Source organism: Megalops cyprinoides, chromosome 18 (assembly GCF_013368585.1).
Source record: "Megalops cyprinoides isolate fMegCyp1 chromosome 18, fMegCyp1.pri, whole genome shotgun sequence".
NCBI classification, from domain to species: Eukaryota; Metazoa; Chordata; class Actinopteri; order Elopiformes; family Megalopidae; genus Megalops; species Megalops cyprinoides.
Genome location: NC_050600.1, coordinates 14,565,579 through 14,583,047, shown reverse-complemented (window position 1 = coordinate 14,583,047; position 17,469 = coordinate 14,565,579). Strand labels below are relative to the sequence as shown.

General features: G+C 39.5%; 1 protein-coding gene across 17 annotated transcripts in view; it reads left to right on the top strand.

Annotated features, from left to right (window-relative positions):
• The window catches only part of si:dkey-237h12.3 (teneurin-3), a 253,189-nt gene that overhangs the window by 141,813 nt on the left and 93,907 nt on the right, over window positions 1-17,469 (top strand). For 12 of the 17 annotated variants that reach the window (XM_036551907.1, XM_036551909.1, XM_036551908.1 and 9 more), the window contains one exon: window positions 16,820-17,026. The exons of the other annotated variants lie outside the window; for them this stretch is intronic. In XM_036551907.1, coding sequence (XP_036407800.1) covers window positions 16,820-17,026 — 207 coding nt within the window. The remainder of the gene's footprint in view (window positions 1-16,819; window positions 17,027-17,469) is intronic. 17 annotated transcript variants of the gene reach the window in all.

The window sequence follows — 17,469 nt, the reverse complement described above, 5'->3', positions numbered from 1 at the left end:
TTAATTGCTCTCTATGCTTCAAGTATAGCATGTCAAGCACATTGTCATAGAAAAAACAACTAAACACACGTGAATTTCTGCTTCTCCCACAATGGGAATTGTAATTCATTTACTTACATTTCCTAAGGGTTTATCTATACACTTCATGAGTTATTTATTTATTTGTTTACTTACTTTTTTTTTTAATAGCGGAACACGTGCTTCAAATAGTGAAAATATATAAATAAATACATTGCCAAACACTGGCTGCAAATTCTTGGCTTTCCTTACATTTCCTTTAGTCCCGGCAGAGCAATAAATCATCTATTCTTTCATAACTGTTCTGCAGGTGACCCCCTCTCAAAGATGTCATCATTAATATTCAGGAGAGCAATGACTCCCTCTTAACGCACCACCCTTAATTATGTGAAGTCTGTCAGAAGAAAGGATTTAGTCATGCTCTGCTCTCCTGCCCCGGCCTTTCAGGTGGTCTCATTAGCAAAGGACCAGGTACAGACAGATTCCCTGCGCCCACCGTCATCGGCGGCTGACCTATTTTCCCCGCATCCGCACACACCCCAGTTACGGGAGGAGCTGGTGTTTATCTCGGGGACCAGCCGCCTTGTTTTCCCCATGACCCGGTGTCAGTCGGAAAACCGATTCCTATTAATAGGCGGTATTAATCATACATCAGACGGCGGAGAGGTAGCTGTCCCCGGGCCTCCTCGCTCGCCCTTTTGGGCCGAGCACCGTGTGATGTATGGGGGATGAGTGCAGGCACTGATTCTCCGGCTGCGTCCTTTTGTATCACGGCCACGCATCTCTGGAGGCTCCTCCAACAGCGCCGAAGCCTCCCAGGAACGCGCTGCAGAACGCCGAGATCTAACAGGAGAGGCATCATAAAGGAGATACGCGCATCTCTTCATCTCCCCCAGATTGACGAGACTTCCTCTACACACCAAGTGGGGCGGCATGTCCCACTAAGGGATTTCTGTGGCTGTAGTATGACTGGGCTTTGTTTTGATCCGTATGCCAGTTCACAGTTCACAGGGTTTTTGTTTTGTTTTTTTTTTCTTCAAATGGTTTCTATTGCTCTGTTTTCATGTATGAAGTCACATTAAGAACGGTGCTTTTTCAGAGTATCTCACTGCACATCATTGTCACATGTGCTTAGCGTATTTTTTTAAATTCTGAAATGTATTTCTCCCTTTTTATGTGACTTTCCTCGATCAAAACAGTGTCTGTCATTTGATTATGCAACAGTAATATATTTGTATCAAGGTCATGTAGTCCCGTGTCTTTACAGACAGCATGGTGCAGTCTGAGACACCAGTCTGTATAGGCAACTTCCTTCAAAGTGGAGTATTGAGTGGTACACCCTATGCAATTTCTCTGTTAGCACTGTGCCTTGACTTGGGAGCTGGTGAAAATATCCCTCCTGAAGCGCTCTTTCTCTCATATCACAAATAGCATGTTGACTGCTGATGTCTGTCTCCGTGGCACTCGGTGGAGCTGTCGTTGGAGGAGAGCTTGGCAGGACATTTGCTCAGAGGAACAGGGGCCCTGGAAGAGGCAGTAGAATCAGAGGCAGTGGAGCCCTACACTGGAAATGACCGCCTTTCTCCACACACACACACACACACATACACACACAGACATGTAAAATACCACAGTCATGCAAAGAACTATCCCACAATTCCCTTCATCCTGCAGGATGATGACAGCTTTTGATTGTTGCGGTGGTGTTGTTTGTGACAGCATAATGCAGTAGCATCAGGGACAGAGCGGAAGAATGGCTTTGCATAAACAAGTTGCTTCGCTAGACCAATTACCTCAAGCACATAACTGAACTATTTGGTGTAGCATTCCTGGGGATTTTTCCCTTCTTGCTCGGGTCTATGGCAGAATAGCCGCTCACAGAGAGGAGCCAAAGTGATGTGTGGTCTCAGGAAAGGGGCTCCAAACACCACGGAAACCATACCGCCTCACAGGCCATTTCTCCACTCGATCGCTCCCAGCCCCTCCAATCTGCAAACTTCGCAATGGCATAAAAGCTATTTGTTTCAGCGTGGTGTAACTAGGAAATCGGTAACTGAGACAGAAATGTCTAATTTCCAGGGTCCCCTGAATGAAGGAGGGAGAACAGAGAGGCGTTTGTCTCGGCAGCGCCCGGCCCCTCCCCGCTGGGGAATTTAAAGCGAAAGATCCACTCCAGGTGTGGGCCGCATCGATTCCTGTAGCCAGTAAATCTATCTCCCCTGAGGAGCGGACAAAAAGAGGACTAATGACTCAGAATGCTGGGCTCATAACACTGGGAAAAAAACCAGGGAAAAGCAAATGTCTTGAACTTAAATGCAATGCAGAAAATGTCATTAGGCCAGTGGAAGTTGTGTGAAGGTCAGTGAAGAAATTGTGGGCACTGGTCACACGTTGTGTTGTCGGGGGGAGAAAAAAAAATCTTTTTTGCATGCTTGTAACTCAAGCTGAGCTGCCCAACGATGGGAGGAAAAAAGAAAATACAGCTCTGGAGGGAAACGTGATCCGGGAGCAGAAAACAGTGTGGGACTGCAGGGGACTCTATAGGAAGTTATCTTAGCATGCAGCTATAACAACTGAATGATTTAGAAAATACACATTTCATTAAAAACCAGCTACTACAATAAGCCGCACACAATTAACCCTGCCGCCCTTTTTCAGACATACAGAAATGTCTGCATTGAGTGTCCTGTATTCTGATAAATGCAGAGGGAAAATAATTACATATTGAATTTCAAACCAAACCAGGATGCCTGATGTATTTGCTAAATGAAAAAAATTGCCTGTATAAATTGAATTCTGCTACATGATTTTCTTTTTGAAAAAGGAATAAATAAATGCACCATGTTTGTCGAGTTAACTGTATCCAGGCTTGGTGAGCAAAGCTGGGCGGGTAGAGCCTGGGATTGGCCATAGAGTGTTCTCGCTGTGACTTTGTGCACATGGTTCCAGACATTGCCAGACCAAGCTAAGCCTCTGATTTGTATCTCTGAGAGGGTAAATAACTTCAGCTCCTCTGACTTCCACTCGCACCCACACCACATTATGAAGGATTGTGATACATATCAATGTAGAGAGTGACTAAGCTCACCCCTGCTACATTTGTCAAATATCAGCTGTTGCTTTGTTGCTAAGGACACTCACCAAATAAGTACAGATTTGTAGACAGACAGGAAAAAAAGAATCAGAAGATGAGGAGCGTAAAAAAATAGCAGAGGGGATGATAGTTTCTCTGCACATTTGTGACAGTCGCTACAGCAGTTTCCAGTGTTGAAATGGCGTTGCTTTGGGTTGTCTCAGCTGGTGTTTCATAGCAGCTGTTTTTATTGTTTTATTGGTTTTGTTTAAACATGGATTTTGTGCTTAGACAGGAAGAAAAAGGAAAAATGAAACTGGATCCAGAATAAAACCCCTATATGTCTGGGTGTCAGGTGACTCACACTGCCACTTTTTGTGCAAGACCAGACTCATTGGACTGAGTTAATGAACAGGTCAGTGAGCAGTGCACAGTGGTGAGCAGTAGACCTCATTGTGAAGCAACAGGCAAGAGAGATATCGTGCTAAGATTTAAGTTCAGTACATCAACACAAATGTCACATGTACGCTTATTATGACCGCCATGGTAGAACAGTCCACAGACTTCGCTTTCACTTCTCAGGGAGCATTATCAGGGGCCTGCAACCTTCTTATGTAGGAAATGTGTGGGATTTTTCTGGTTTGTTTAGTTTTGTTTTTCCTGTCGGTGCCCATGGCCGTTCTCCGCAGCAGGACGGGCCATGATTAATGTGCTCCCAACCTCGCCACAGCGTTGTCTTTTAGCTCTGCCTCTCCATGCCAGAGTTCCTCTCTGATTGGTCTCCTTGCGCGCTCACAACAGCGCCGAGATTGATGGCAGGCCACGCTCTGCTGGGATGAAGAGCGAGGTCTCCCAGTCAGTGCCAGGGCGTTCCTCATTCAACCAGTGCCAAGAGTGGAAGCTGATTACAGGCCTGGAGCCCTTATACTGATTTCTGAACTTTGTGGTGTGTGTGAGAGGCATTACAGCAGGGCACGCCCTTATATTTCACACTGTTCTACATGAATACTGTACGTACACATTAGGGCTCAGATTTGAAGTTTAAAGTGTAAATGCAAAAATGTAGTTTACCGACACAACTTATATTAAAAAAACATTTGGACTACTCCTCATCATTGTTTTAACTGTATTAACAATTGTATTGAAAAGTCATTCTGCATTTATGCATATGTGCAAGTTCATTTAATCATTTCTCAAGTGCACTTAGGCATGATTGTGGAGCCTTTACAGATGTACAGTACACAGTTTTGGCAGACTGCAATACAAGGTATAGCAGTATAAATTATGGAGTGGTAGCTATACTTTAAGTGATACAGACTATAGAAAGAATGACATATTTCACATTTACTTTCATACTTTCACATTTACCAATGATAAAAGAGTTTATCCAATGAAGCCATACTGCTATTAATTCAGCCCAGACTATCTTGCATTACTCATAATGATATATAACCTGGGCTATAAAAATTCTGTGGCTATAATATATTTGTTCCATTGATTTTTATGGCGCTGAGATAGAGGGGGAGAAAGAAAACTGTTGGTGGGATCAATAGCTCCTCATTCGTTTAGAGGTAAGGTTGCAAGCAAGCAAGTTACATTTTTCACATGGTGTTTAACTTTTTTATTTGGTTGGGAGAATATACCGTTATTTTATTTTTAGTTTTACACAAGTTGCTACTTTGTGCTACATTAAAAATATCAAAGGTATATGTGTGCTATTAGTTCACTTTCTAGTTTCCTCCCACAAAAGAAACATTTCAAGACAGGAACAGAAGGTGATACTCTTGCTCGTGTTACACTGTCAGCATTATCTGATGTTCCTTAGCCTGTAATTGATACTAATACTTGTGAGGTGTGAGGGTCTTTCATTTTCTTCCCTGAGTCATCACTTGGTGCAATTGATTTATTTGCAATATGTCTCATGACCCCAATCTTTTTTGAAGAGATTCAGCATTGAAACTGGTCGGTCTTCATTTCTGCATGTTTGTTAAACATAAAGAATACATTTAAGGAGAGTGGACAATAATCTCTAAGGTTTATGACCTTATCTCAGTAAACACCTGACACTGTAATGGTAGTTTTGCAGCCAACAAAGAGGATGCGACACATCACACAGCACACTCATTCAGGCATAATCACACCACTGGTGATCTCAAAGCTGGAGTCACCTGTAAGTTGTCAGAGCCCAGTCCATGATGGACATTTGAATTACACAGAAGGCAGTCTCTGCTCTTAACATGTCAACAGAATAGAAAGGGAAAAAAAACCTCAAGGCATTATGATTAAATGCCTCACAGACTGATAGTGTGTTTGACTGGAAGAGGTTGTATATTAAGTATCTCCATGAAACAGAGAATGCTTTCATGATATGAAAATGCCAAGTTACATGTTATAAATACTTTTTCTCTAAACTTTAACACTTACATTAAAATTATTGATATAAAATGATATAAAAATAATATAGTTGTTATTATATTATATAAATATATTGATAAAAGTTTTTTAGATACAGTAAAAAATTGAGTAATATTACCCAGCACAAACTGTACAAGCAGTATTCCAAAGCAAGCCTATTCAATGCTAGCTGAATTCTTCCATGTCATTTTTTTTCTTGCACAAAACAATTCAGAAATTTTGGATTGGTTTGAATACATTTGCTTTGGAATAGTGCTTGTCCAGTTTGCATCAGGTAATGTCACATGTCACTGAAATTGTCTAGTGGAAGTACACAGCTGCTGACAAGCTGTTTCTTCCTTCAGAATTCTCTGTCCAGAGTACATGGGTTTTAAATAAATCTACATTATTTAAACTCTCATTTTCAGATGGTTGGACCACTAAGTAGTAGCTTGGGTGGTAAGTACAGCTCAACATTTTAAAAGTGTGAACTATGTTTTACAAAACTAAGTGCCTGAGTAGCTAGCTTTGAAAACTTTGAATTTAGAAAATTTTAGGGAAGTTACTGTAAGCACTGTAACAAGCTAGGTATTACTTTCATTGGTGGTTTCATATAATCAGTACAACACGTTAATGTCGGTCTCCTTTCTTGCTTTATGTACCTAAGTAGGGTTTAGCCAATTATGGATCTATTCTATAAAAGTGACATGACGCTTAAACCCGTGGTACATCATGAATATTGGCACAGCCATAGGAAAGGACAGGCAAGAATTTTGAAGAAAGGAAAGCAAGGAAAGAATATTCTTATCTGAAGACAGGAAAGAAAAAAAAAATCCTGCTCAGTGATTCAGTCATTGAATTTTATTTTTCTTATCAGAATTATCTCTGGGAATATATCGATTATGATAGTTTTGTCTTATGAATTCTGCAAAATGTATCATATCATAAGCCGAATATATCATTCCTAGTTAGGTAGTGGTTTAGTTTGCTAGCTGCCTAGTAGAACCAAGATGGTCATCACCTATTTTCTGCTAAGGGCAGAAAGCATTTTGCAATTGAACAGATGGGAAAATTGACTATATATTAGGAGAGATCAATGGTGAGATACAAAACCTGGGGAATCAGAACATATTCTTTGATATAGCAGAAACATTAAGATAAAAGGTGATAAGGAAGACAGTGAAAATAGTCAAACTTTGGGCATTATTGTGTGGCCATGCATACATACTGTACATATAGTGCTGGACAAATGAAGTTAGATAGCAAAGAATTTAATATCAGTGATGAGTCAGACCTCATTTCTGTAGGAAACCCCAAAAAGTGCCTAACTGTACCAGTGCAGCATGGGTACGGGCTACATTGAACCAATTTGGTAGATGACATGCCTGTCATTCCAATATTACACATTTTCACAAAATATATCAAAGCAGTATTCATCATTTGGTTATATTTTATACAACCGTGATTATTGACAGAGCATAAATGCATTAGTTATGTAAATCTCGTATCTAAATCCCGTTATTGGCATGTGCACAATTTTGATCCAGTTTCTTGCTCAGTCTGTTCTGCCAGCTACGCAACACTAGAGTTTTCAGTCCCTGCAGAGACTGACCGTGCACCACAGGGAAACATGCCTGTCCCTTAGGCCACAGTAACTGAGATGCAGGGGGAACCTGATATTCACACAACATGCTTATTGTTTTTCTCTCATTGAGAAAATATTCAACAAATCCCTCTTCATCCCTGTCCCATGGATGTTTTTTTTTTGTGCTGGAATATTCCTTTTGTTAACCCTTACCTACCCTGCAGTAGTAATTCTTGCTTGGTAATTTGGAGTGAGTGCTAGAGGCTGTAATGACACAAGGGAGAGGATGGCTGCTTGTGGCGATGATTCAGTTCCTCTGCTCCCCCCAGCATGAGACAGGGAAGGTCCAGCACAGAGGAAAAGATGAACTGAAACATTGGCACAGCATTGACTGTTCCAATAGGGGGGTGTTTTTCAGAGTGAACTTGGAAGAAGTTCATTACTTTAATCAGTTGGAAATTGCCTTGTTTATAATTCACTGAATATACCATTGATTTGTGGTATCCAGTCATTGTCTTTGAGCTATTGCATTACCTTTTGCCAGAGAATGTGCTAGCAGAGCTTGCTTTTTTAATGTTGCAATATCCAGAATATAGATGAAATTCATATTATAGTCCTATAGCTGAGGGAATGACAGTATGCATGTGCAAACAGGCGGTTTCTCCCTCCTGCTGCTCCCATTTGCAGATCAGGAAGAGACTGGGGAGAATAAATAGCTTATAATAGCACATCTGTTAATTAAGACTTATGAATTTAAGCAAACAAACAAAGCCCAATTAAGGTGAAGGACCTTCAGATTGACTCCCATTGAAAACTTGCACAAAACCTCACTGCTGTTCTTAATTTGGTAGAATAATTACTTTTCCTCTACCTCTACCTCAGAAATGGAATATTTTTTTTTTCTGGTTTCACAGTTTGAAAGTGTTCAAGGTTAAAGCTAGAGTGAAACTTAATTGCTACCAAAACCAGCTGTGCTTTTTCTCTCCCCAGACTCCAGAATGAGTGACTGGTCTTCATTTGCAAAATCTCTTATAACAAGAAGATGTCATTTGTTACTGTATTATGAGTGTATCTTTTGCAAGGTACAGTTCGTTCAGTATTGAAGTCAAGTTCAGTTACTTTGTTTGTGGTATTAAAATGAGTAGAGTGAGGGGCAGGGCTACCTGCATTTTTATCCTGATTTTTGCACATTTTCAACATTACGACATAGCACAGTTTTATATATCACTTACACGAATGTCATCATAAACTAAAGTAAGAATGTTTCTTTTTTTCCATTTTCAAATTTGTGGTCACAGAAGGCAAGCATTGGGCCTACTCCTGTTTTACGAAAGGGACCTTTGGCTGAGATCTTGCAGCCAAAAAGTATGTGTGTTGTCTCTGCTGAGTCTTTTTAGCAGATGAAAGGGCTATGAACACAGATATTTCTGAACATGCATATCACTGTATATTGTGTCTATTTCTGCATAATTGTCCATGAGGAGAGATGGAGGACATGATCGTTAACAGCTTGATTGTGTTCCTTTGTCAGTGGGGATGACATAGGGATGATATCTTAAATATGCTGAAGGTTATTAAGATGAAAAATGAAAGGGCAGGGTGCGTACAGAAATGTTGCAGTGATTAAGATGTATTCGTTTTACAGGTAACTGTTGAAATAAATGCATTTTTGAATTTTGAGTTTTGAATTCTCTGTGTGGTCGTGAGCTGAACTCTGCAGGGTTTGAAAGCTTTCACTGTGGTTGATGAGTCATGAGTGATACAAGTAAGGTGACCTTGATCTCAGTGTAATGCAATAAACAGATTCTGTCCTTTTCTGACTCTTCTTGAAGTGATATTATAACTACCATGCAATCCTACAGTGGTAATTGGCTCATCACTTAAAAAAAAAATAACTGTTTGGAGTTGAGTGTTTTCTGTAAATTACCTTCAGTAATTTGCAAACTGTAGTCTGTATGATTGTGCATGTATTTAACAGTTTATCAGTTAACAAAATAAGCATAATAGCAATATCAGTTAATGAAAGCATATTAATTGTGACATTATGGTTAATTGTGGTGTTGTATAAGTATCTATTATTCATTGATCTAAAGTCCTGTTTCTGTTAAACCGAGATAAGCTATACCTCAACATGGTTGACTCCAGAACACATGGCCAAAAACTATGAGCTTATTTCAGTTCTGTAATGCATGTTTTTGTCAAGTGCATAGCTGCTTAAAAGTAGTTTTTGATTTATATTTTTGTTCAAATCAAGCATTTTTCCTTAAAATGAGCTTATGTATGCTCATTTTACAGTTTAATCTGCCACTTATAATTAATTTATTTAAATTATTTGAGTCTACCTCTCTAGTTAGCCAGCAATTTACGTAATAGAAACATATTTTTCTGTAAAATCTCCGGTTTTTACTTTTTCAGGCACAAAGAATTCAATTGTGGGGGAAAAAAATGATGTCAATGATTTGACTCTCTCCAATGTTGTAGGATGGAGGATGGGAACATTTTCCACTGTCTTACAGGAACCTATTTTTGTATGAAGTATTTGAATGATTTGAATGAGTACAGAAGAGCATTGGCAAACGTCCAGCTGCAGGAACATTTCACAGGCCAATTATAGGTTTGCAAAAAGACAACTAATTGGAAATCCACTACAGTGAATGGTACCATGGTTCACCTTTACTGCTCAGGTAGCAGTGAGTAAGCCATGGCATGCCTCTCCTTTAAGAAAAGTGACAAGTGAAAATTCTTTTTCTTTCAGCTTTCTCACAGACATACTCACATACTTTTCCTAAGGACATTTTCCCCCACATGATGTAATGGACATTTTTTACATACTCCAGAGCACTGCAGGTGTTGTTGAAGTTTAATTCTCCTTTACTGTTTCTGTGTGAAATACTTGATTTTTTAGTTGAATACAGGTATACCCCTGTAAATGAAGGTCTTTCATCACAAACCTACACATGAACCATAGTATAAATTTTCTAGATGCTAAAGTGCAGATCATGAATAGGGTGGATTCATCGTAAAAATACACTGTAAATGAAGTAGACAATATTCTTTTATGTGTTTCTTGTTTTTAATAAATATAAATGTTTAACACTCATTTCATTGTAATTCTGTGGTGGATAACAATATTTTGAAAATTGCTTCTGTTTTCTGAAGTCCCAGAAGATACATCTAAATACGCTGCTTTATGTCTCTGGCAAGCAAAATTTGAGAACAAAATGACCTTATGGAACATACTTCATCAAACGTATATCTGTATGCAAGTTCTTTCCTATTTTGATATCTGTCAGGGGCCTTATAGAGCTTTGTTGTGGAACTTCAGGTGAGCTGGACAGCTGCCTCAAGGAGGAATGGCAAGTAGAAAGTCCCAGCAACAGAGAGGCTCCAGGGGCATTGTACTATCTCACGTGGATCTAAAATATACTTAGATCTTCAGGAAGCTGGAGCTCAGCTGTGATGTGTCCGAGGGCTTCTGTTTTTTTTTTTTTCCCGGGGATGTGGAGGAGTAGATCTGGCAATGAAAGACATCAGCTTCTGCCGTCTGTTTCTCCCGCAAGATCATAAAGTAGAGCCAGCCATTTTCCAGACACGCTGAACATGTCAACAATAGATGGAATGATGGCAACCTTGGAAAGATCAAAAAAGCTTGATCCTCTCTGGTAATTAGTTTCATTTTAGATTTATGTTAATGAAGTTACTAATCTTCAATTTTTCCATTTAAATCATCTGTAAGTTTATACTGTTGCTATCCTGCTTTTAAGATTCTGTGCAGAAGTAGGAGTGCCTTCTGATTGTCACCTGACCTGCAGCTGGGCTCCAGCACCAGAGTTACAGTGGAGACAATGTGCAGTAACTGCTGTCTTACAAACTGTCCCACTCCAAGACAGTGTAGCCCTCACTATGTGGTCAGCGTAACAGGCATTACTTGGTCCTTTGTAGCTGAGCATCCCTGCAGTCCACTGTCCACCAGACAAGGTCTCCAGAGGGAGGAAACCTCTGTGTTGTGTTATTTCCAACAGGCAATTGCTCACTTTTGAACACAGGCTCGTGCAAGAGTATGTCACTAATGTGCCATGACAGGACCTTGCCTGCAAGGATCAGCGAGAGTCAGACTGTTGCAGTTATGTTAATGGAACTGTGCAGCATGGCAGAACCTTAGCCACCTACTGCCACCGCAGCTATGAAGCAGTGTACATGCTCATCTCATAATGTTCATCCACAGACAACAGACATGCCTGCAACTGAGAGAGAGAGAGAGAGAGAGAGAGAGATATGTAGGAGAAACTGCTATCTAATAATTGATGGGTATAGAAATATTCTCTTGTTATTTGTTATATGGAGGCTAAGGAAGGCAGTCCCTATAGACATTCTTAATAGTGGTTTATGGAGTGAAAACCATTCTCTGTTACTCTATTTTTAAGGAGCTTCGGCTGTTGCGAGCATTTTTCTGCTGACACAATCATGGCCACTAAAACGATCGTTAGCACCAGAATTGCACTGTAAACTATTGAACTTTATGTGTTTTTTTTTTCCTAGTGAAATTGATTTAAATCCAAATGATATCTGAAAGATGGAGCGCTTTCCTCATGTAAAGGTTTGCTCTGAAAAATGTTAGATGTGGCATTAGGGGCTACATTCCACTCCCTTCAACATCTGCTGTTGAGAAATGCTTTGTTTGGATTGTCTCCCTATTAACTCTCCCTTGTGGGTTTTTTCCACTGCATTTATAAAACTTGCAGTGATTGCTTTGACAAGCCAGGATACTGATGCAGCGTTTAGCTAGTCTTAATGGTGTATTTGCATGGCTGTGATGTTCCCCATATGCCTCAGTCTGTAACGGCAGAGACAGATAACGCAAGTATCTAGCAGGCAGTAAAGAAAATAAATGACATTCAGAAACGCTTGACCCTACAGCCCATCACTTCTTTGTTTTTCTTTCAAGTGAGTGTGACAGAAGAAATGGCAAGTGATAGCCTGAGATATAGAGGAAATGGTCTTTTTTATTTTCTTATTATCATTAGGGCAAAGATGGTTTGCATTTTATGTATGGGCCTCTTCAGGTTTTTCCAGCTGATTTCTTTATGTTGACTACTGAATCCTGCCTAACAAGGGTTTATTTTTTTCTTCTTTCTTAGAAAAAATACCCTGTTAGAAAGACACAATTACCATCCTTTTGACCCTTAATTTACTGCTCTATGACCCTTTATATCTGTATATCTATATTTTTATAATATTACAGCCTGTGATATTATATTCTCAGAGAACTACAGAATACAGTGGGATAATGTCATTGTACTGGACAGGGAAGAGAAGGATTTGCTAACAGTTTATGTTGCTAACAGTTATGTAGGTTACATTATTTGGGAACCATTTCAGATTTTGAGTAAATAACCGCTCCTTAAAAAAGGCATGTTAAGCGCTGTTTGTCTCAGTTATTGGCAATGCATAGTAAGTAAATTGCTGATGACTGGGTCAGCCTTGCTCAACTAAAGTTAATCTCTGTTATAAAGTGTAAGTACTGATTATTGAGTTTTCTTATCAGCATTCTGTCCTAATGTATTTTAGATCATTTTCTTTTAAAACATTTGGATATACATAAAACAATTACTAATGTTATTATTTTATACAGGGTTTCCTTGCGCAGAGCAGTCATACACTCAGTACACATCAGTAAAGTGAATATTATATGTGGTGCTGTTTCTGTCCATCTCAATATTGTTTAAATGAATGGTCTTTTTGATGAATGTCATAACCTTAGTTATTGATTCAACCCTCATGGTCACCGGCTCGGTGGTCTCAGCTCGAGTACTCTGATGATTACATAAAGTTGTTACTTCTAAAGCCGCTTTGTGTCTGTACATTCCTGTGAATACAAGACAATAGCGAATAGTGAGGAAGAGTCTGTTGATTTGTTCTGACCCAGTATAGGCCAGTGCTGTTTCCAGAACACAAAGAGGCAAAAATCAATGGCTGCCAAGCAAACAAAAAATATCTGGTTTCTGCTGTTACATGACAGATTAGGCACACGGTGATATTTTCTTATGTGAATAACATCCGGATTACAAAGGACGCCGTCTGACGTTGTCAGTTTGCACTGAGCAGGGAGACACTTGAGGCGCAGGAGGAAAAGGTTGCAGGACAGCATGTCTGATTTTCTTCTCCATTTTTAAATCTGAGAGACTAATTTCTTCTTTTTTTTAATGCAAGGATTTGTGATTAAAAAAGACATTTAATCCAATGTTAGTGTACAATAGTCTTACAGTCCCCCACACCATTGATTAGAGGAAGACCAAGCCAAGCACTTGGAAACAAGGCCTCTTGGCATAGCACTTCCACATCAGGAATGCAGGTTCTTGTCCACCCCCAAATGTGGCCCCTTTTGGGGGTGCACATCATGCTTTTCATCAGATTTTTAAGTTTTAGAAGGAGAGGTAGTAGATGTTTGGTACCTCTGTGGTTCTTTTTTCAACCACAGCTTCCTTCATTCCAGCGTGAAGGGACCTCCCTTTTGCATCCATTTTATGTTAGATCCATTTCAACACATATTCCCTCAAGCCCAATGCTGCTACCATATTGAGAGTGGTAGGTCTTTTACCGCAACTGTGTTTTCCACTTTCCTTATGCAGGCACAAAGTTACATGCACTCGTTCTATCTGCATGGAGGTTTTTAATTAAGTGAGAACTGTCACCACAGGAGGAGTGTACCAGCCTGCTGTCTCCAGCAGTGATATAAATGGTAAAGCCAATTCAAGCAGGTTGGCTGGTGAGCGGGGGGTCTGAGAGATGGCAGCCCTGTACTGCTCGGAAGTTGAAAATCATACAGCTGAAAGCACACTTTTGCTTTCCGCTGCTTTCAGCAGCAGCGAGAGGGTCATTTGGACCTGGAGCCCGTTTGACTGGAGCTTCTATGTATTGTATGCCTGTGGTTGTGATAGGACGAAAAAGCTTTTGGGAGTGAGAGCAACAATTCAGTTCACACTTGTGTCAGCAGTTTGATTGTAACGTTTGATACCCGGTAGATAATGTATGTCTCTTGTCTGATTTCGACAGCATTCAGAGGCTCATATCAGATATTTTAATAGGAGTCCATAATCTGTTTGTCTGAACTGCTGGACCTTAGCAAATAACACCAGATCTGTAGCTTCTATAACATATTTTACCACACAGACAGGTCAATATATTTTGATCCCCTCCCCGCGTGTTCCCTCTTCCTTCTGTCTTGGCCTGCAGTGATAGAGATGTGTCTGATTACACAGACTGGGTCAGGAAGTTCTGCCAGACCAGTTTAGCCTTAAAGGGGTGTTGAGGGGACAGGAAGTTATGGGTCTGACCTCAGACAACCTGGAGATGGCAAAGGTTTCGAGATCAGGAAAAGATTCATGACTCCTTCGATGTTTTTATCCCCTTGCTCTCACTGAAACAGCCCAGTGCTCATAGCAGTTATTAATTGCTGCCGCACTTCTGCATTGCCCTGTGCAACAGTCAAAACGCCCCTGCCGTGCCGAAGTACACAGCACAGGACACTGTAACAGTGGGAAAGCAATTTATAGCCATTCTCTACCTGTGAACCTTCCCAGCATGCCATGTGGAGAGAGGGCCCTATCAGACACTCAGCTGTCAAAATAAATACACTGCTGAGGATAATAACAGACAGTTAGGAGTATTCTGTGAGGACAGAGATTCACTTTTATTTTCTTGTGCTGCTCACTCCACTCTCTCTGTAAAGCTGTCACATTTATGTTTCCCACTGAAGTGCCTTTTATTTCTGTGAATTAAAACAGGATGATTTCAGAGAGCGCCTAAATGATTTACTGCGCGCAACACTGTTCAGAAAAATCTCTCAGTGTTGGATGACACTCATGTCTCTGCAAGCCATGAATTCTTTTGCCTTCAATAATGAAATATGATTAAAGTATTTAAGTGAATAAACACTGCAATCTCTGTGTCCAGTAAAACAACTGTTGAGTAAATCAAAGTTGATTTAGTGACTTCACTCCTTCATGAGTTAATAAATCTACATTTCCTCAAAGCTGATTGCAAGTTAAACATCAAAGCTGTGTCATTTCCTAATGCTTGCCCACTCATCGATAGAGGTTATGCCAGGTCTTTTGTGAATAATGCATCTTCAATTGATTAAAATGAACCTTTGATTTCCTCCTTTTTTCTTTCTGGAGTTGTAACTTATCCTCTCTAACAATACAGCAGGATGTGAACAGAAAAGGTAATTACTTAAACTAGGACAGAATCTACTCATACAAACAGAAGAGGCATTTGCTTTGTGACTGATTTTATAATCCATTATTTTATGTATTTTCTTTCCATTATCTATTTTTCTATTGTTTATTAAGAAATTATGAATAATTTGGGACATAATAAGCGCTGAGATCTGTACATATGACAAATGGTTTAGAATTACTAAACATACGTGATTAAAACACATTCTTTCCCAAGTTTCTTCAACTGTCAAGTAAGAATGTCTTGTGGTGAAATTTATTTGATGTCATTTGCTGAGCAACAGATCTGCTGGAGACCTTTTGTTGATAGATGTAAAATGGAGAATTGCTCAAACACTTCATGATCACATTTACATAAATGTGAGTTGCAAATCAAATAAGATTTTGATTTCTACCTCTATTTTATTGTCAATGGGATTTCCAGCTGCCTCCTATATAAAAATACAAATCAATGTCCTTTTCTTTGAATCTCTCTATGGCTTCCTTCAATATTTCACCAGGACATTTATGAAGGAACTCTCCAAAAAAGAAAAGTTGCAAAAAGTATTAAAGAGGTATATGTGAAAATTTGCTCTAGTTGGTTATTATATATCAACAGGAAAAAATGTAGGAGAAAGCTTTCAGGAGTCTCTGAGAAGGGCTTTCCAAAATTGAGCTGATTTCACAGGGAGCGACACCGCTCACCTCCTCTTCCACATGGTAAAAATGTGCCTGCTTTCACCCTCGAGTCGAGTGCAAGAGTGGTCTCACACTTTCTGTCAATAATGAATGACACATAAGAGCCTTGTAAATGGACTTGTAATGCTGAGTGCCTTGCATTTGAAAAGTGGGAAATGATAATGTGAGTTGCTTTGTGTTACTGGGGACAGTTGAAGGGGATCTGAACAGAGGGAGAAAAGTCTAGCTTATGGACATTTGCATGAATCAGCCCCCATCAGTAAACACAAACTGAAGAAACATTATTTAAATGCACATTTGATTTCTGTAGTTCTAAACACTTAAAGATAATAAGAATGGTGGAAAGGGTGGTTGAAAGCTTTGCTGTATGCAATCACCCGCTGAGCTATTGTGTAAGGAACACATCTATCACTGTTCTGCATGGTATATTGTAAATAAAGTTCTTTCATTTTGAAATTAGTTGAAAGTAGACTTTCACACTCATATGGACATGCATAGCTTGCATCTAGTCTCAGTAGAGTTTATGTAGACATCCGAAATCACTGAATTGGTTTCACAAGAGCTTTAGCTGTGGTTTCACCTAGTCCTAGATAATTAAAGCATATTTGCTTCTTTCTCTGATCTTTTAGTGTATGATACTTCTTTCTAATGTCACAAAATATTATTTGTACTTTTTTTTTTTCTTTTTTGTGATATGCCACATAATTTTCAAGAATTTTCATACTTCATATTTATTTTTTAATATTATTTAATTTATATTTATTTGGCTTTTTTATTGTTTTGGAGTATGTTTTTTTTTTTTTTTTTCATTTGACATTATTTTCTCTTCCTTAGGTTCTTCCATGCCATCCTCTTTATCCAGTCCATCAGTCATTGAGCATTCACATTCCCAGCCTCCATCACCCAATCTCCATGACAACCAGAGGCAGTTGCTAAGTAATGACACCACCCAGCCAGTTCATGACTCTGACTCGGATGAAGAGTACACTGCCAGCCTGTTTTTACCAGTAACACATGCTGGTCAAGACCCTGCTTGTAATGGTAAGGCAATTTAAACTTCCTGCTTTGCTTCACTGAGACACATTGGATGCTGTTGTTTCAGCTGTTATCTGACTGGATCAAATTTACACATGGGCACACACACACACACCCATGTATGTGCACACACACCTCCCCTGGCTGTTTTACTCATGGTCATTTACAACCACATCTTGAAACATCTGCGACCCCCAGTCTCAGAGCGTGTATCATCTGGAGCACTTCCTGGCTAGGCCATGCTTTGGCTCTGAAGCCCAACACCTTGTCTGTGAGATGCACTGCCCCATTCATCAGTGCTTTGAAAGCAATATAAGATACAAGGCTACTAAACATAAGGTGAAAGAAGCATGTGTCATATTATCAAATAAGCCATTTGCAATATTTTATATAAAATGTATTATATATTATATAAACCTTATATGTATTTGGTAGTAATTGCAATTTAT